This window comes from Bombina bombina, chromosome 1, assembly GCF_027579735.1.
Source record: "Bombina bombina isolate aBomBom1 chromosome 1, aBomBom1.pri, whole genome shotgun sequence".
NCBI classification, from domain to species: domain Eukaryota; kingdom Metazoa; phylum Chordata; class Amphibia; order Anura; family Bombinatoridae; genus Bombina; species Bombina bombina.
The window spans coordinates 1,157,201,925-1,157,223,758 of NC_069499.1; the positions used below are offsets into that span (position 1 = coordinate 1,157,201,925).

Consider the following 21,834-nt stretch of genomic DNA (forward strand, 5'->3'; position numbering starts at 1 on the left):
CGCCAAATAAGACGCCCACATTATTTGCCGCCTAAATGCATTTGGCGCCAAAAATGACGCCACGTCCGGAACGCCAACATTTTTTTGCGCAAAAGAACGTCAAAAATGACGCAACTTCCGGCGACACGTATGACGCCGGAAACAGAAAAGATTTTTTGCGCCAAAAATGTCCGCGCCAAGAATGACGCAATAAAATGAAGCATTTTCAGCCCCCGCGAGCCTAACAGCCCACAGGGAAAAAAGTCAAATCTTTAAGGTAAGAAAAATATTTGATTCAAATGCATTATCCCAAATAAGAAACTGACTGCCTGAAAATAAGGAATGTTGAACATCCTGAGTCAAGGCAAATAAATGTTTGAATACATATATTTAGAACTTTATTAAAAAAGTGCCCAACCATAGCTTAGAGTGTCACAGAAAATAAGACTTACTTACCCCAGGACACTCATCTACATGTTTGTAGAAAGCCAAACCAGTACTGAAACGAAAATCAGCAGAGGTAATGGTATATTTATAAGAGTATATCGTCGATCTGAAAAGGGAGGTAAGAGATGAAATCTCTACGACCGATAACAGAGAACCTATGAAATAGACCCCGTAGAAGGAGATCATTGAATTCAAACAGGCAATACTCTCCTCACATCCCTCTGACATTCACTGCACGCTGAGAGGAAAACCGGGCTCCAACCTGCTGCGGAGCGCATATCAACGTAGAATCTAGCACAAACTTACTTCACCACCTCCATAGGAGGCAAAGTTTGTAAAACTGAATTGTGGGTGTGGTGAGGGGTGTATTTATAGGCATTTTAAGGTTTGGGAAACTTTGCCCCTCCTGGTAGGAATGTATATCCCATACGTCACTAGCTCATGGACTCTTGCTAATTACATGAAAGAAATATATATATATATATATATATAGATTTGTGGTTAATCTTTCCCCTTTCTGTATGTTTTTCCAAACTAATTTAAAGGGCCCCATTAATTACTTTTTAGTATATATGTACTGATTTTATAATCTTGATTGTATTGTAATTTTACACTATTAAATATATTTTTTAAGATATATATTAGGCTATCACCATTTATTAACTTTTATAATGATTATATTTCTGCTAAGGTAGACCATTTTAGGTTACCCATATATTGTATTTGTGTACTACCCTGCTTTCAGCGCCAGTATTTCCGCTTAAATTATTGGACTATTAGATAAAGACACTCGCATTTCATCATCAAGCATTTTTAAGCTTCCACATCCTATCCATACATCAAGAGCAGCAATGCACTACTGGGAGCTAGCTGCAAAAAAAAAAAAAAAAAAAAAAAAAAAAAACATTGACTTCTGACTTCAGCTCAGAGTTTAAGCTGCTGCCCTCAGAGTTCTGCGAGTTGCACTGACTACTACCCGTGCTGCAAAAACACTGCTGTCCCACTCACTGACTACACATGCAGTCACAAGCCGATTGAGGAGACTACACATGCGGTCATGAGCCAATGTGCCGTCAATGAAAATAGTTTCAGTTCCCACTGAGCTGCGCCAATAGGTTAAGATGATCTGTGGCCCACTAGGTATCAATCATGAGTCAACCATGTGATATGTGTAGCAAGCAGGCGGAAAGTCGGAAACAAAAAAAAACAATGTAAAAAAAAATGTAATTAAAAAAATATTTGTGCTGAAGCAGGGACACACCTATACACTGCTGCTGACACTAATGTGTCACAACACAGAGTTTGGAAAGCACTGCACTACATACTAATCCCCATACAAGTTTACATAACTGAATGTGTGCAATTAATACCTAAAACTGCCAAGAAATAGTTACATTTTTGTAAGTTCAGATACGTAATGGAGCAGTTTCACCACCTCCAAGTACATAGGAATGGCTTCCAAGATCTGAATGATGGCTACTGCACTGCAGAGTATAAGATGACAAAGAAGCTGTAAGGCATACTAAAATCCTGCATCCTTAGCCACCAATCAGCAAGCGCTACCCAGGCCCTGAACCAAAAATGGGCCTAAGCGTACATCCCTACTTTTCATATAAAGATACAAAGAGAACAAAGAAAATTTGATAATAAGAGAAAATAAGAAAGTTGCTTAAAATTGCATTCCCTATTTGAATCATGAAAGAATAAATGTGGGTTTCATATCCCTTTATGCTCTGGCATGTCGGGGGTGTTTTTACATCCACACAGTGGTTTAGAGTGCAACCCCATGTGATCTATCGTGAGGCCACCATCTTATGAAACGAAACAATAATCAAAGAATTAAAAAAAATATATAAATCTATCTCAGTTGCAAACCTAAAAGAGACAATGTACTGTAATATTTCTTCTTCAATGTTGCATGTTGATATGTATTGCCTTACATTTATACTCTGCAACTGGAATAACAACTCATTGGGAGTACTGTAAAACAATTTTACAGTACTCTCTACCTTTAACTTAGCTACTCATCCCCTAAATTCCATTAGTACCTTATTCCAGAGTTTACTAAGCTTTTTGTAAACGTAAACACAGAAAAAGTGATAGGCTATTGTTTCAGTATGGCAATACCTACCAAATTTAATGAGGACTTGCTTGGTCTCTTGTTTTTGCCTTTTGTGAGAGTTTTGGCTACTAATATGGTCAATGGCTGTGTTGGTGTCCTGCAAATACATTCCAAGAGAATTAGCAATTAAAAAAAGCATTGGATTAATGCATGCAATAAAAAAATCACTAAAAGTAAGAATATGAATACAATATAAGATTAAATGGCCATGTTTGTCTCACTTTTGATGTCCATGAAATTGTAACACTTTGTAAGAAAATCATTTTTTTGGTCTATGCAGTGGTGTATTTAGGTTTTGTGCTGCCCTAGGCACATAGAATGTTGCTTCTCCCCACCCCAACCGTCCTAGCTTTTAGGTCTTTTTCAGCCTTGATATTTTTTGGTTAGAGTGTAACATGACATTTGTTATTTTCCATAGCATTTCCAAAGTAAATATTAAGCAAAAAATAGCAAAACACATACCTTAGTTTTTCTCCCTCAGAAGATTTAGAGGGAAAGAGAAAGGGAGAGAGAGAAAATAGTGGGAGGGGAGAAGATGAAGGGAGAGCACAGAAAGAAAGGAAGGAGAGGAAAGAAAAATGAGAGGTGGATAAATAAGGGAGAGAGGGGAAGGAGAACAGAGAGGAGAGAAGGGAGAGCCTTTATCAGACTCACACACATACACTCTGTTTCACACACACTCACTCACTCCCTCTTACATACTCTCAGACATAGACTCTCTCACTCTGACACTTTCTTTCACTCACAAACTCTTACAATCTTTCAGAGACACACAAACACTCTTCTACCCTATTTCTCATACACTGTTTCTCTCATACAATCTCTCTCCCTTTCAAAGGCACTACATTCCCCCCCCCCACACACACACACTTACACACTCATTAAACAGCCCAGGTATAACAGCATTTTTATGGTGATTTTTCCTTTATTTTTATTTTTTTTCATACTCTTATTCTGTAGACATCAAGCAAGATCATTAAGGGCTGATCCATAAAACATACAAAAAAAAAGAAATTTATGCTTACCTGATAAATTGATTTCTTTTACGATATACTGAGTCCACGGTTTCATCCTTTACTTGTGGGATATATTCTTCCTGCTAACAGGAAGTCGCAAAGAGCATCACAGCAGAGCTGCTATATAGCTCCTCCCCTAACTCCTCCCCCAAGTCATTTGACCGAAGGTATAGGAAGAGAAAGAACCATTAAGGTGCAGAGGTGACTGAAGTTTATATAAAAACAAATCCTGTCTCAAAATGACAGGGTGGGCCGTGGACTCGGTATATCGTAAAAGAAATCAATTTATAAGGTAAGCATCAATTTCCTTTTCTTTTACAAGATATACAGAGTCCACGGTTTCATCCTTTACTTGTGGGATACCAATACCAAAGCTTTAGGACACGGATGAAAGGGAGGGACAAGACAGGATCCTAAATGGAAGGCACCACTGCTTGAAGCCCCTTTCTCCCAAAAATAGCCTCAGAAGAAGCAAAAGTATCAAATTTGGAAAATTTGGAAAAAGTATGAAGGGAGGACCAAGTCGCAGCCTTACAAATCTGTTCAACAGAAGCATCGTTTTTAAAAGCCCATGTGGAAGCCACAGCTCTAGTGGAATGAGCCGTAATCTTCTCAGGAGGCTGCTGTCCAGCAGTCTTGTATGCCAAACGTATGATGCTTTTCAGCCAAAAAGAAAGAGATGTAGCTGTAGCTTTTTGACCTCTACGCTTTCCAGAATAAACCACAAACAGAGAGGATGTTTGACGGAAATCCTTGGTTGCAAGCAAGTAAAACTTCAAAGCACAAACCACGTCTAAGTTATGTAACAGACGCTCCTTCTTAGAAGAAGGATTAGGACAAAGAGAAGGAACCACAATTTCCTGATTAATATTATTATTTGAAACAACCTTAGGAAGAAATCAAGGTTTAGTTCGCAAAACCACCTTATCAGAATGGAAGATAAGATAAGGGGAATCACATTGTAATGCAGAAAGCTCAGAAACTCTTCGAGCAGAAGAGATAGCGACTAAAAACAAAACTTTCCAAGATAACAGCTTAATATCTATGGAATGCATGGGTTCAAACGGAACCCCTTGAAGAACATTATGAACTAGATTCAAGCTCCATGGCGGAGCAATCGGCTTGAACACAGGCTTGATTCTGATTAAAGCCTGACAAAATGCCTGAACATCTGGGACATCAGCCAGACGCTTGTGAAGCAAAATTGACAAAGCAGAAATTTGTCCCTTCAAGGAACTAGCTGATAAACCCTTCTCCAATCCTTCTTGGAGAAAAGACAAAATCCTAGGAATCCTGATCTTACTCCATGAGTAACCCTTGGATTCACACCAATAAAGATATTTACGCCATATCTTATGGTAAATTTTTCTAGTGACTGGCTTGCAAGCCTAAATCAGGGTATCAATGACTGGCTCAGAGAAACCCCGCTTAGATAAAATCAACCGTTCAATCTCCAAGCAGTCAGCTGCAGATAAGTTAGATTTGGATGTTGAAACGGACCTTGAATGAGGTCGTTTCTCAATGGCAGTCTTCACGGTGGCAGAGACGACATGTCCACTAGATCTGCATACCAGGTCCTGCGTGGCCACGCAGGAGCTATTAGAATTACAGAAGCCCTCTCCTGTTTGATTCTGGCAATCACCCGAGGAAGGAGAGGAAAAGGTGGAAACACATAAGCCAGGTTGAACGACCAAGGTACTGCTACACTGCTAGAACATCTATCAGTACCGCTTGAGGATCCCTGGACCTGGACACGTAACGTGGAAGTTTGGCATTCTGTCGAGATGCCATCAGATGCAATTCCGGTGCGGCCAATTGACGAGTCAAGGCTGCAAAAACCTCCGGATGGAGTTCCCACTCCCCCGGATGAAAAGTCTGACGAATTAGAAAATCCGCTTCCCAGTTCTCTACTCCTGGGATATAGATCACAGACAGATGGCAAGAGTGAGCCTCCGCCCATCGGATTATCTTTGATACTTTTATCATAGCTAGAGAACTCCTTGTTCCCCCTTGATTATTGATATATGAAATAAATGTGATACGATAGGATAAACCCAAAAAAAAATATTATATATATGGTGCCACTAATATACGTTAAACCATAAAATTAATTAATATAGAGTTCTTATAAGGATATGTATACTCTTCCTGGCACTCTTCAGTCTTCTGTGTGGTCTCTCTTGATCCTCATAAAAAAGAAGAAATATGCCACATAGCGTAATTCTGTAACTTTGTTGCAATACAAAACTTGTGTCTGTGCAAATTGTTACTCACATGCAGTGGAGCTATAACCAAGCTCAGGTAGAAGCGCACACCCACTTTTATACTGTTGGGTAAACAGATTCTTGTACCAGTTGTTCAGATAAATGAATTTATTAAAACACAATATATAAAATAGCGTCACCAGACCTGCTATCAACACCTTTTGTAATAAGTTTAGGCAATACAGTATAGTAATTGCTCAATATGAGCTTAACAGGATACTAGAAACCGTGGAAAGGAGTGTAGAAACTGAACCACACAACCTCCCCCAGAAAGTCCAGTAACTGTTGCTCTTCTTATTGGTGTGCAGGTACTTGGGAAGGCGCCAGAGAACGATAAATCCAACGTACGTTTCGCAATAAGCTTTATCCCCTTATCAAGACATATGGAACATAATTGAGAGGGCGGATACTCCAGAGCTTCGTCACAATATAAGCAGGCATTACTCTTTGAAATAGAGGGAGAAACCTCTAATGAATCAAAATCCTCCATAGCTAAAGTACGATATGCAGAGGAGTACAGAAAAAAAAAAAAAACTATTTTCAATTAAAAAAGCGGCACCTTTAAACCTCCAATGGCTGGGGGACTCATAACCTCCTATGACCCAGACAGAAAAGAGATAAAAATCCTCTAAGGTAGTAACTTGTCAAGAGAAAGGAAGTGGAAGCCTCGACCATTCCGGTCACATGGTGCGCAATTCAGGACCGTCCCTATTATGAGAAAAAGCGTGCCAAGCTTTTAAGTTGCGCAACCTTCAAATTGAAAGTCAAACCTGTATGTTCCATCTCATCCTATGAGCCCATAAACATTGTACACATAAAGCAGCATAACATCAAATAAAGCATATATTATTAAACACAACTGTTCATAATCCCCCTCAGGAGATATTAACCCTTGATTCCATATAGATAAAAGGAGCCACACTGTGACCCTGTGTTCTAACGTTTGCAATATGTGTAAAAAATGAAACGATCTAACCAGAATCTATGCCGTGGAACAGCAACACAGTCCTTCAAGTTTGACAGATTGTAGCAGCGCTTCTAACATGGACTTGAGTGAAGAAAGCTGGCAGTGAAACTCGTCAACACTGATTGCTTAAGGAGCTGGTAATATGAGTCTGGATGGTTTCGCAGAAAGACTCTGCATGCATCTCCAGAATCTAACGTTTGTCAATGATCTCACTGAGTGGCTGACAAGACCACTTAAAACTCCAGTCCCATCTCGAAGGGCAGATACCCTTCCTAAGTAACTACTCGGAAATCTTCTTGACACTTCTCTGCAAACCTCCTGTGATGAAAGGCAAAGAATGACTGGGGTATGAGTGAAGTGGGGGAGGTATTTAAGCATTTGGCTGGGGTGTCTTTGCCTCCTTCTGGTGTCCAGGTTCTGTATTCCCACAATTAATGAATGCAGCTGTGGACTCTTCCCTGTATTAAGAAGGGAAACCATTTTTAAAAATTGGCTGAGGAATGACACCCCAACTCTGACTCAGTTAAAAAGAGAAATACACCAACAGCTGCTTTATGAACAGACAGACACTATAGGGGATATTCAGACGAACAAACCGTTTTATGAGTTGTGGAACATCTATCTGCTCACCCTAGATAAAACCCAACAGACGCAAATATTATATCCGATCCGAAATACAGACTTCATTTTGAATGCTCAATTGAGGGGGGAATGGCAGCTCAACTTTGAAGAGGGTACTTCCCATTTAGGGATAGTAATGTAATTCAGAATAAAACACAAGACCGCATAATAACACCCTGGGTACTGGAACTAGACCTTAGAAAGACAACCAGTTGAATTGTACTGTAACACATACTGTAAGGACATAAATAAACTCAGATCAAACGCAGGTGATGTGAATATACCTGTACCTTTAAGGTACTAAGTGAACCTTGTCACTGGAAACCATTTGTATTATTCTCTATGTAATGTACATGATTGTTGTATGCCCTTTGAATAAATAAATAAATAAAAAATAAATAAAAAACATGCAATAACCAAGGACCTCAGTTTGCCTTTAGAAAGTACCAATTGGCTAAAGACTGTATTTTTAAACTGCAGTCAGGTCAGTTACCAGTAATGCTGAATAGTCTCCATTGCTTAGAGTTCTTTTTTTCCTGTTTCGGTATCCTGTACTTTGAACTACAGTCTGGTCTGGCTTTCCCGTCTGTTCATTACATGTAACTTCTTTACTCTTAGGACATTCTTGACTAGGCAGAACTAAGAAAAGAAAAAAAAATATTTATTAAAAAAAAAAAAAGTTGAACATCTACCCAACCCAAAAAACAGAATTTATGTTTACCTGATAAATTACTTTCTCCAACGGTGTGTCCGGTCCACGGCGTCATCCTTACTTGTGGGATATTCTCCTCCCCAACAGGAAATGGCAAAGAGCCCAGCAAAGCTGGTCACATGATCCCTCCTAGGCTCCGCCTACCCCAGTCATTCGACCGACGTTAAGGAGGAATATTTGCATAGGAGAAACCATATGATACCGTGGTGACTGTAGTTAAAGAAAATAAATTATCAGACCTGATTAAAAAACCAGGGCGGGCCGTGGACCGGACACACCGTTGGAGAAAGTAATTTATCAGGTAAACATAAATTCTGTTTTCTCCAACATAGGTGTGTCCGGTCCACGGCGTCATCCTTACTTGTGGGAACCAATACCAAAGCTTTAGGACACGGATGATGGGAGGGAGCAAATCAGGTCACCTAGATGGAAGGCACCACGGCTTGCAAAACCTTTCTCCCAAAAATAGCCTCAGAAGAAGCAAAAGTATCAAACTTGTAAAATTTGGTAAAAGTGTGCAGTGAAGACCAAGTCGCTGCCCTACATATCTGATCAACAGAAGCCTCGTTCTTGAAGGCCCATGTGGAAGCCACAGCCCTAGTGGAATGAGCTGTGATTCTTTCGGGAGGCTGCCGTCCGGCAGTCTCGTAAGCCAATCTGATGATGCTTTTAATCCAAAAAGAGAGAGAGGTAGAAGTTGCTTTTTGACCTCTCCTTTTACCGGAATAAACAACAAACAAGGAAGATGTTTGTCTAAAATCCTTTGTAGCGTCTAAATAGAATTTTAGAGCGCGAACAACATCCAAATTGTGCAACAAACGTTCCTTCTTTGAAACTGGTTTCGGGCACAGAGAAGGTACGATAATCTCCTGGTTAATGTTTTTGTTAGAAACAACTTTTGGAAGAAAACCAGGTTTAGTACGTAAAACCACCTTATCTGCATGGAACACCAGATAAGGAGGAGAACACTGCAGAGCAGATAATTCTGAAACTCTTCTAGCAGAAGAAATTGCAACCAAAAACAAAACTTTCCAAGATAATAACTTAATATCAACGGAATGTAAGGGTTCAAACGGAACCCCCTGAAGAACTGAAAGAACTAAGTTGAGACTCCAAGGAGGAGTCAAAGGTTTGTAAACAGGCTTGATTCTAACCAGAGCCTGAACAAAGGCTTGAACATCTGGCACAGCTGCCAGCTTTTTGTGAAGTAACACAGACAAGGCAGAAATCTGTCCCTTCAGGGAACTTGCAGATAATCCTTTTTCCAATCCTTCTTGAAGGAAGGATAGAATCTTAGGAATCTTAACCTTGTCCCAAGGGAATCCTTTAGATTCACACCAACAGATATATTTTTTCCAAATTTTGTGGTAAATCTTTCTAGTTACAGGCTTTCTGGCCTGAACAAGAGTATCGATAACAGAATCTGAGAACCCTCGCTTCGATAAGATCAAGCGTTCAATCTCCAAGCAGTCAGCTGGAGTGAGACCAGATTCGGATGTTCGAACGGACCTTGAACAAGAAGGTCTCGTCTCAAAGGTAGCTTCCATGGTGGAGCCGATGACATATTCACCAGATCTGCATACCAAGTCCTGCGTGGCCACGCAGGAGCTATCAAGATCACCGACGCCCTCTCCTGATTGATCCTGGCTACCAGCCTGGGGATGAGAGGAAACGGCGGGAATACATAAGCTAGTTTGAAGGTCCAAGGTGCTACTAGTGCATCCACTAGAGCCGCCTTGGGATCCCTGGATCTGGACCCGTAGCAAGGAACTTTGCAGTTCTGACGAGAGGCCATCAGATCCATGTCTGGAATGCCCCACAGTTGAGTGATTTGGACAAAGATTTCCGGATGGAGTTCCCACTCCCCCGGATGCAATGTCTGACGACTCAGAAAATCCGCTTCCCAATTTTCCACTCCTGGGATGTGGATTGCAGACAGGTGGCAGGAGTGAGACTCCGCCCATTGAATGATTTTGGTCACTTCTTCCATCGCCAGGGAACTCCTTGTTCCCCCCTGATGGTTGATGTACGCAACAGTTGTCATGTTGTCTGATTGAAACCGTATGAACTTGGCCCTCGCTAGCTGAGGCCAAGCCTTGAGAGCATTGAATATCGCTCTCAGTTCCAGAATATTTATCGGTAGAAGAGATTCTTCCCGAGACCAAAGACCCTGAGCTTTCAGGGATCCCCAGACCGCGCCCCAGCCCATCAGACTGGCGTCGGTCGTGACAATGACCCACTCTGGTCTGCGGAAGGTCATCCCTAGTGACAGGTTGTCCAGGGACAGCCACCAACGGAGTGAGTCTCTGGTCCTCTGATTTACTTGTATCCTCGGAGACAAGTCTGTATAGTCCCCATTCCACTGACTGAGCATGCACAGTTGTAATGGTCTTAGATGAATGCGCGCAAAAGGAACTATGTCCATTGCCGCTACCATCAAACCTATCACTTCCATGCACTGCGCTATGGAAGGAAGAGGAACGGAATGAAGTATCCGACAAGAGTCTAGAAGTCTTGTTTTTCTGGCCTCTGTCAGAAAAATCCTCATTTCTAAGGAGTCTATTATTGTTCCCAAGAAGGGAACCCTTGTCGACGGAGATAGAGAACTCTTTTCCACGTTCACTTTCCATCCGTGAGATCTGAGAAAGGCCAGGACGATGTCCGTGTGAGCCTTTGCTTGAGGAAGGGACGACGCTTGAATCAGAATGTCGTCCAAGTAAGGTACTACAGCAATGCCCCTTGGTCTTAGCACAGCTAGAAGGGACCCTAGTACCTTTGTGAAAATCCTTGGAGCAGTGGCTAACCCGAAAGGAAGCGCCACGAACTGGTAATGCTTGTCCAGGAATGCGAACCTTAGGAACCGATGATGTTCCTTGTGGATAGGAATATGTAGATACGCATCCTTTAAATCCACCGTGGTCATGAATTGACCTTCCTGGATGGAAGGAAGAATTGTTCGAATGGTTTCCATCTAGAACGATGGAACCTTGAGAAACTTGTTTAAGATCTTGAGATCTAAGATTGGTCTGAACGTTCCCTCTTTTTTGGGAACTATGAACAGATTGGAGTAGAACCCCATCCCTTGTTCTCCTAATGGAACAGGATGAATCACTCCCATTGTTAACAGGTCTTCTACACAATGTAAGAATGCCTGTCTTTTTATGTGGTCTGAAGACAACTGAGACCTGTGGAACCTCCCCCTTGGGGGAAGCCCCTTGAATTCCAGAAGATAACCTTGGGAGACAATTTCTAGTGTCCAAGGATCCAGAACATCTCTTGCCCAAGCCTGAGCGAAGAGAGAGAGTCTGCCCCCCACCAGATCCGGTCCCGGATCGGGGGCCAACATTTCATGCTGTCTTGGTAGCAGTGGCAGGTTTCTTGGCCTGCTTTCCCTTGTTCCAGCCTTGCATTGGTCTCCAAGCTTGCTTGGCTTGAGAAGTATTACCCTCTTGCTTAGAGGACGTAGCACTTTGGGCTGGTCCGTTTCTACGAAAGGGACGAAAATTAGGTTTATTTTTGGCCTTGAAAGGCCGATCCTGAGGAAGGGCATGGCCCTTACCCCCAGTGATATCAGAGATAATCTCTTTCAAGTCAGGGCCAAACAGCGTTTTCCCCTTGAAAGGAATGTTAAGTAGCTTGTTCTTGGAAGACGCATCAGCTGACCAAGATTTCAACCAAAGCGCTCTGCGCGCCACAATAGCAAACCCAGAATTCTTAGCCGCTAACCTAGCCAATTGCAAAGTGGCGTCTAGGGTGAAAGAATTAGCCAATTTGAGAGCATTGATTCTGTCCATAATCTCCTCATAAGGAGGAGAATCACTATCGACCGCCTTTACCAGCTCATCGAACCAGAAACATGCGGCTGTAGCGACAGGGACAATGCATGAAATTGGTTGTAGAAGGTAACCCTGCTGAACAAACATCTTTTTAAGTAAACCTTCTAATTTTTTATCCATAGGATCTTTGAAAGCACAACTATCTTCTATGGGTATAGTGGTGCGTTTGTTTAAAGTGGAAACCGCTCCCTCGACCTTGGGGACTGTCTGCCATAAGTCCTTTCTGGGGTCGACCATAGGAAACAATTTTTTAAATATGGGGGGAGGGACGAAAGGAATACCGGGCCTTTCCCATTCTTTATTTACAATGTCCGCCACCCGCTTGGGTATAGGAAAAGCTTCTGGGAGCCCCGGGACCTCTAGGAACTTGTCCATTTTACATAGCTTCTCTGGGATGACCAAATTGTCACAGTCATCCAGAGTGGATAATACCTCCTTAAGCAGAGCGCGGAGATGTTCCAACTTAAATTTAAACGTAATCACATCAGGTTCAGCTTGTTGAGAAATGTTCCCTGAATCTGTAATTTCTCCCTCAGACAAAACCTCCCTGGCCCCATCAGACTGGTTTAGGGGCCCTTCAGAACCATTATTATCAGCGTCGTCATGCTCTTCAGTATCTAAAACAGAGCAGTCGCGCTTACGCTGATAAGAGTGCATTTTGGCTAAAATGTTTTTGACAGAATTATCCATTACAGCCGTTAATTGTTGCATAGTAAGGAGTATTGGCGCGCTAGATGTACTAGGGTTCTCCTGAGTGGGCAAGACTCGTGTAGACGAAGGAGGGAATGATGCAGTACCATGCTTACTCCCCTCACTTGAGGAATCATCTTGGGCATCATTGTCATTGTCACATAAATCACATTTATTTAAATGAGAAGGAACTCTGGCTTCCCCACATTCAGAACACAGTCTATCTGGTAGTTCAGACATGTTAAACAGGCATAAACTTGATAACAAAGTACAAAAAACGTTTTAAAATAAAACCGTTACTGTCACTTTAAATTTTAAACTGAACACACTTTATTACTGCAATTGCGAAAAAATATGAAGGAATTGTTCAAAATTCACCAAAATTTCACCACAGTGTCTTAAAGCCTTAAAAGTATTGCACACCAAATTTGGAAGCTTTAACCCTTAAAATAACGGAACCAGAGCCGTTTTTAACTTTAACCCCTTTACAGTCCCTGGTATCTGCTTTGCTGAGACCCAACCAAGCCCAAAGGGGAATACGATACCAAATGACGCCTTCAGAAAGTCTTTTCTATGTATCAGAGCTCCTCACACATGCGACTGCATGTCATGCCTCTCAAAAACAAGTGCGCAACACCGGCGCGAAAATGAGGCTCTGCCTATGATTTGGGAAAGCCCCTAAAGAATAAGGTGTCTAAAAAAGTGCCTGCCGATATAATCTTATCAAAATACCCAGATTAAATGATTCCTCAAGGCTAAATATGTGTTAATAATGAATCGATTTAGCCCAGAAAAAGTCTACAGTCTTAATAAGCCCTTGTGAAGCCCTTATTTACTATCTTAATAAACATGGCTTACCGGATCCCATAGGGAAAATGACAGCTTCCAGCATTACATCGTCTTGTTAGAATGTGTCATACCTCAAGCAGCAAGAGACTGCTCACTGTTCCCCCAACTGAAGTTAATTCCTCTCAACAGTCCTGTGTGGAACAGCCATGGATTTTAGTAACGGTTGCTAAAATCATTTTCCTCATACAAACAGAAATCTTCTTCTCTTTTCTGTTTCTGAGTAAATAGTACATACCAGCACTATTTTAAAATAACAAACTCTTGATTGAATAATAAAAACTACAGTTAAACACTAAAAAACTCTAAGCCATCTCCGTGGAGATGTTGCCTGTACAACGGCAAAGAGAATGACTGGGGTAGGCGGAGCCTAGGAGGGATCATGTGACCAGCTTTGCTGGGCTCTTTGCCATTTCCTGTTGGGGAGGAGAATATCCCACAAGTAAGGATGACGCCGTGGACCGGACACACCTATGTTGGAGAAAGTACTATAAAAGGTCCCAATTTATGAAGCTGGGCTCCAGAGAACAGTAATGCCACCTATTGTTTTTCATGAATAGCCAATTCTAACAAAATATTGCAAACTAAATATCAAAACTAAATAAATACTGTAAACATTTGCACCAAGTTGAAGATGAAGGAGAATGATTAGATGATAACTTTGAAGGCACAAGCATGTAAGACAATTTGTGAACACAGTAAAAGGGATTGTGCTAAATGGTTGATAAAATTATGAAAAAGCAGACTGGTTTATTCCTGCAAACACACTTGCTACTGACTAAAGGGTCTATGTTGCTATAAAATATTGTGCAGCAAGCAGTTTTAGCATTTGGGGGACCCTCACCATTAGTATCTTTAAGGAGTGGCGTTCTTTTATAAATGTCAGGCATCTTTTAATAGCCTAAAACCTTATTATAAGCATGTCATGTTTTATATGTATGATAAAACAGATTTGTAACAAAATCTTTCTATTAAAGTGAAACACAAACCACTCATTTCTGGAAAGATCTAACAATAATCCATCACATTACAAATAGGATACATGCAGAACTTGCTATGTTACCTTGGCACAAAGAAATAAAAAATACTTAAAATTTAAAAGGTGAATAATTCAAAATAAAATTGTAAAAAGCAACATGTTTGCTAAAACAGAATGATGTAAAGATGCAAGGACAATAATATTATTTACACAACATAAAAATAAGCAATAAAAAGTATATTGTGTTATTTATACGTATTTGCTATACGGACATTTATATCCAGAATCCAGCTCAAATGCATTAATGATTTTCATCAAGCCTTCAGTCAGGAGTCTGAATCTGGGGCTGTCCTGGAGACTTCTACAAAGAAAAAAAAAAGAGAAGTTTTTAAGTACAATAGGGGAGGGCATACAAGAAAATGCTGGTAAACACAGCTGGGAGTAAGAAGAAACATGTTTTCCCTGTAATAAAGCAATTCCACATTAATAGTTAGGAAATAAAAAGAAAAGGATATGTTTGTTTTAGAAACAACATTAGAAATCTGTATAAAAGATTATGACTATGGTAGAACGTATAAATCAACACATTCTCTGATTTTTAAGACATCTGAAACGTCACCTGCTTAAAAAAGTCATCACATAGGGTAAAAGCGATAGTAACTTGTCCAGCTACTATATACATTTTAACAATAAAAATGTGTAAAGTACACCAAAATAAAGGATATAAAATAAATAAAGTCCCAGAATGTTCAGTTGTAGATGAGAATGACACTTGGAAAATATTTGGATACAATCACACAGGGAGGTCTACAAATACTGAAAAATACATCAATTTGTATAGAGAACATTGACTTTATAAGCAGATGGAATACATTTTTGGGGGGTTTGTACTTTTAAGTTAATGTCATTTAATGTATTTAATTATTCAAGAGATAAAGAAACAAATTGACTTTTACTGATGAGGAGACCACAAGTGAGGAACAAGTTACCGCTGTTAAGTTTACTCTTTACATTTTGAGGTCTTATTAGTAAATATATAGAAATATGTAAAAAGGAACATCAAAGAAATTAAAAAAAAACTAAATTTATGCTTACCTGATAAATTATTTTCTTTCCCGGCAGGGAGAATTCATAACTTTTGCATTACTTTTGAGAAATCAACACCTGGCAACCAGGAGGCAAAGACACCCCAGTCAAAGCTTATAAATATCCCTCCCACCCCCATAGGTTCAAACAGAGTCCTTTGAAGAACACTAAGAACAAGATTAAGGCTCCAAGGAGAACTGCCTAAAAAAGGCCCAATTCTAACCAGGGCGTGAACAAAGTCTGAACGTCGGAAAGATTAGCCAATTTCATGTGTAGTAGCACAGAAAAAAGGCAGAGATCAGAATCTTGATAGAACTGGCAAATAAACCCTTCTCCAGACCATCTTGAAAAAACAAAATATGTAACCGAGAAACCAGAGAGAACAAAGTTGAGGCCATGCCAACAGAGCATAAAAAACTGTCTCTTAATTCCAGATATTGATTATAAGGAAGAACTCCTCCATTGACCAAGTTTCCTGAGCCTTCAAGGGACCTCAGACCGCTCCCCAGCCCAGAAGGTAGGCATCAATAGACACAATCTCCCAAGATGGAGTAGAAAAACGAATGCCTTGAGATAGGTGGTCCTGACAGAGCCACCAGGAGAGTGTCTCATATGGGAGTCCAGGACTAACGGAATGGTTGCCATTCTATTGCCTGAGCATACATAAATGTAAAGGTCACAGATGGAAGGAAGACAAAGGAATAATATACATGGCAGCCACCATGAGACTCACCACCTCCATGCACTGAGCCACAAAGGAACAAGCAGAGTATTAAAGAGAAGAGAAGCAAACAGAAGCTTGTCCCACCGCTGTAACCGATAGGGATACCTGCATGACAGAGGAATCGATAACTGATCCCAGAACGGACTCTGGAGAGAGAGGGAGAGATAGTGAGCTCTTCCTCAGATTTGCTAAGAAAAAAGGATGGAACGTGAACCATACATTGTCCAGGTAAGGAGCCACCGTGATGCCTTGCGATTAGGTCACCGCAAGAAGAGTCCATAACAACCTTGATATCCTTAGGGCAGAGCTAGGCCAAAGGGTAGCACTATGAACTAGACTGGATGTCCAGAAAGGAACTGAAAAACGGTTCCTGAGGATTAGAACATGAAGGAATACAGGATGGTGCAGGTTGTAAATTGACCCTCCTGAACTAAAAGAAGTAGGGAACGGATAGCCTCCATTTAAAGGACAGAATCTTCAGAAGCTGAGGAGACACTTTAAGTCCAGACTAAACATTCCCTCTTTCTTGGGAATCAAAAAGGAAATAATAAAACCCTAGTCCCTGAATCCCATGGAGGGCCGATCCTGTACGCAATCCAAAAAGACTGTCCTCCTTTCAGGATTTAAAGATAGCCTTGACCGAAGACAGAGAGAGAGAGCGAGAGAGAGAGATACACACACATGTATACATATACAGTATCTCACAAAAGTGAGTACACCCCTCACATTTTTGTAAATATTTTATTATATCTTTTCATGTGACAACACTGAAGAAATGACACTTTGCAATGTAAAGTAGCGAGTGTACAGCCTGTATAACAGTGTAAATTTGCTGTCCCCTCAAAATAACTCAGCACACAGCCATTAATGTCTAAACTGTTGGCAACAAAAGTAAGTATACCCCTAAGAGGAAATGTCCAAATTGGGCCCAAAGTTTCAATATTTTGCGTGGCCACCATTATTTTCCAGTACTGCCTTAACCCTCTTGGGCATGGAGTTCAACAGAGCTTCACAAGTTGCCACTGGAGTCCTCTTCCACTCCTCCATGACATCACGGCGCTGGTGGATGTTAGAGACCTTGAGCTTCCCCACCTCCCGTTTGAGGATGACCCACAGATGCTCAATAGGGGTTAGGTCCGGAGACATGCTTGGCCAGTTCATTACCTTTACCCTCAGCTTCTTTAGCAAGACAGTGGTCATCTTGGAGGTGTGTTTGGGTTTGTTATGTTGGAATACTGCCCTGCGGCCAAGTCTCCGAAGGGAGGGGATCATGCTCTGTTTCAGTATGTCACAGTACATGTTGGCATTCATAGATCCCTCAATGAACTGTAGCTCCCCAGTGCCGGCAGACCCAGACTATGACACTCCCACCACCATGCTTGACTGAAGGCAAGACACACTTGTCTTTGTACTCCTCACCTGGTTAACTCCACACACGCTTGACACCATCTGAACCAAATATGTTTATCTTGGTCTCAACTGACCACAGGACATGGTAACAGTAATCCATGTGCTTAGTCTGCTTGTATTTAGCAAACTGTTTGCGGGCATTCTTGTGCATCATATTTAGAAAAGGCTTCCTTCTGGGACGACAGCAATGAAGACCAGTTTGATGCAGTGTGTGGCGTATGGTCTGAGCACTGACAGGCTGATCCCCCACCCCTTCAACCTTTGCAGCAATGCTGGCAGCACTCGTATGTCTATTTCCCAAAGACAAACTCTGGATATGAAACTGAGCATATGCACTCAACGTCTTTGGTCGACCATGGCGAGGCCTGTTCTGAGTGGAACCTGTCCTGTGAAACCGCTGTATGGTCTTACCCACAGTGCTGCAGCTCAGTTTTAGGGTCCTGGCAATCTTCTTATAGCCTAGGCCATCTTTATGTAGAGCAACAATTCTTTTTTTCAGATCTTCAGAGAGTTCTTTGCCATGAGGTGCCATGTTGAACTTCCAGTGACCAGTATGAGAGAGTGTAAGAGCAATAACACCAAATTCAACACACCTGCTCCCATTCACACCTGAGACCTTGTAACACTAACGAGTCACATGACACCAGAGAGGGAAAATGGCTATTTGGGCCCAATTTGGACATTTCCACTAAGGTGTGTACTCACTTGTGTTGCCAATGGTTTAGACATTAATGTCTGTGTTTTGAATTATTTTAAAGGGGAAAGCAAATTTACACTGTTATAATGGTTGTACACTCACTACTTTACACTGTAGTAAAGTGTAATTTCTTCAGTGTTGTCACTATTGTGAGATTATATATATATATATATATATATATATATATATATATATAAACACATCCCATGTGGGATTATTAAAGTCCAGTTCTACAGGAAGAAGGCAAAACACCCCACACAACAGAGCTTTAAATCCCTCCCACCTTCCCATGATTACTTAGTCATACATATGGACTAGAGAAAAATATGAACATAGTCCGGTAGGTTTAGATATCACGCCAAGGAATGATATACCTTTAGCTCTGACTAGAGGCTCTCTAGCTAGCCTAAGGGTTTAAACAATTGGGTGTGGAAGTGCAGAGCGCCTAAATGAGGGCTTAGGTATATGTAATACATTTTAAATTGGATGATTAAAAATGGTTTCAATACAAAATATTCATTAATTTAAAATACTGAATCATATAAACACTCTTGTTAGATATACAGTTTAAAAAATTGTGGATCCAAAATGTACAATTCGCCACTTGATGCAAATGATTGAACAGACCTCTAGTGAATTGGGAAATGTTCCTCTCAAAATTGGGCAATAAAAAAGGCCTCCAGGGGTCTAAGGGTAGTGTGATGCTGTTTTAGCCTATTTTATTATACATCCTTTGATGTGTGCCTATGTAAACCCTTCTAAACAGTAGGTATTGGTTGGAAATTTATTAAGTATCCTTTGATGTGTGCCTCTGTATACCCTTCTAAAAAGTAGGTATTGCTTGGAGATAAATAAAAATAGATGAATATGAGAAATAAATAAATAGAATTGGTACCTTCTAAATACAAATAGTTTCCTAAATGATTCTTAAATAAATAAGTGAAAACCTTATTTTGGGTGTGTGTGTCCTTCGTAAATTAGTGTAATATTAACGTAAATTGGTTCATGTAAATCAGGTGATAATGGTGTGCACTCAATCTGAGAAATATAAACACATATCCAAATGATAATAACAGTCCTGACAGAAATAAATGAACAATTGTGTGCACTAATGGAACATGTGTACATAAGATAAAAAATAAAAAATGAGAAAAAGTAAGTGAAAAATAATATGTGAAAAAATGAGGGAAAAAATGACATTACAGGGAGTGCAGAATTATTAGGCAAATGAGTATTTTGACCACATCATCCTCTTTATGCATGTTGTCTTACTCCAAGCTGTATAGGCTCGAAAGCCTACTACCAATTAAGCATATTAGGTGATGTGCATCTCTGTAATGAGAAGGGGTGTGGTCTAATGACATCAACACCCTATATCAGGTGTGCATAATTATTAGGCAACTTCCTTTCCTTTGGCAAAATGGGTCAAAAGAAGGACTTGACAGGCTCAGAAAAGTCAAAAATAGTGAGATATCTTGAAGAGGGATGCAGCACTCTTAAAATTGCAAAGCTTCTGAAGCGTGATCATCGAACAATCAAGCGTTTCTTTCAAAATAGTCAACAGGGTCGCAAGAAGCGTGTGGAAAAACCAAGGCGCAAAATAACTGCCCATGAACTGAGAAAAGTCAAGCGTGCAGCTGCCAAGATGCCACTTGCCACCAGTTTGGCCATATTTCAGACATCACTGGACTGCCCAAAAGCACAAAGTGTACAATACTCAGAGACATGGCCAAGGTAAGAAAGGCTGAAAGACGACCACCACTGAACAAGACACACAAGCTGAAACGTCAAGACTGGGCCAAGAAATATCTCAAGACTGATTTTTCTAAGGTTTTATGGACTGATGAAATGAGAGTGAGTCTTGATGGGCCAGATGGATGGGCCCGTGGCTGGATTGGTAAAGGGCAGAGAGCTCCAGTCCGACTCAGACGCCAGCAAGGTGGAGGTGGAGTACTGGTTTGGGCTGGTATCATCAAAGATGAGCTTGTGGGGCCTTTTCGGGTTGAGGATGGAGTCAAGCTCAACTCCCAGTCCTACTGCCAGTTTCTGGAAGACACCTTCTTCAAGCAGTGGTACAGGAAGAAGTCTGCATCCTTCAAGAAAAACATGATTTTCATGCAGGACAATGCTCCATCACACGCGTCCAAGTACTCCACAGCGTGGCTGGCAAGAAAGGGTATAAAAGAAGAAAATCTAATGACATGGCCTCCTTGTTCACCTGATCTGAACCCCATTGAGAACCTGTGGTCCATCATCAAATGTGAGATTTACAAGGAGGGAAAACAGTACACCTCTCTGAACAGTGTCTGGGAGGCTGTGGTTGCTGCTGCACGCAATGTTGATGGTGAAAAGATCAAAACACTGACAGAATCCATGGATGGCAGGCTTTTGAGTGTCCTTGCAAAGAAAGGTGGCTATATTGGTCACTGATTTGTTTTTGTTTTGTTTTTGAATGTCAGAAATGTATATTTGTGAATGTTGAGATGTTATATTGGTTTCACTGGTAAAAATAAATAATTGAAATGGGTATATATTTGTTTTTTGTTAAGTTGCCTAATAATTATGCACAGTAATAGTCAACTGCACACACAGATATCCCCCTAAAATATCTATAACTAAAAACAAACTAAAAACTACTTCCAAAACTATTCAGCTTTGATATTAATGAGTTTTTTTGGGTTCATTGAGAACATGGTTGTTGTTCAATAATAAAATTAATCCTCAAAAATACAACTTGTCTAATAATTCTGCACTCCCTGTAATGGCTTTTTTTTAAAAAAATCTTTGGTGCTTTTTTAAAAAAGAAGAAAAATAATAATGTTCCAAAAAGCTGTGATGAAAAAAAGTGTGTAAAACATATACTGTAATCCAATAGTTGTATGTTGAAATATGCGGTTACAGATAAACGGTTAGTAAAAAGTTTCCTTGTTTCTGGATGGTGAGAATCTCTTTCAAATCCTGATGGTGAGAATCGTTATTTATATATCCAGGATCCCTTGCAATATATCTGATCTGTCTTTAACCCCTTAATGACCGGACCATTTTTCAATTTTCTTACCCTTAATGACAATGGCTATTTTTACATTTCTGCAGTGTTTGTGTTTAGCTGTAATTTTCCTCTTACTCATTTACTGTACCCACACATATTATATACCGTTTTTCTCGCCATTAAATGGACTTTCTAAAGATACCATTATTTTCATTATATCTTATAATTTACTATAAAGAAAAATATAAAATATGAGGAAAAAATTGAAAAAAAACACACTTTTTCGAACTTTGACCCCCAAAATCTGTTACACATCTACAACCACCAAAATACACCCATTCTAAATAGTTTCTAAATTTTGTCCCGAGTTTAGAAATACCCAATGTTTACATGTTCTTTGCTTTTTTTTGCAAGTTATAGGGCCATAAATACAAGTAGCACTTTGCTAT

The 21,834-nt window shown here is 40.4% G+C and overlaps 1 protein-coding gene across 1 annotated transcript in view; it reads right to left on the bottom strand.

Moving 5' to 3' along the window:
- The window catches only part of BRCA1 (BRCA1 DNA repair associated), a 1,073,265-nt gene that overhangs the window by 954,528 nt on the left and 96,903 nt on the right, over positions 1-21,834 (bottom strand). Inside the window, exons 3-5 of the mRNA XM_053699586.1 lie at positions 14,752-14,840; positions 7,910-8,055; positions 2,558-2,645 (exon numbers count right to left, since the gene is read on the bottom strand). Coding sequence (XP_053555561.1) covers positions 2,558-2,645; positions 7,910-8,055; positions 14,752-14,840 — 323 coding nt within the window. The remainder of the gene's footprint in view (positions 1-2,557; positions 2,646-7,909; positions 8,056-14,751; positions 14,841-21,834) is intronic.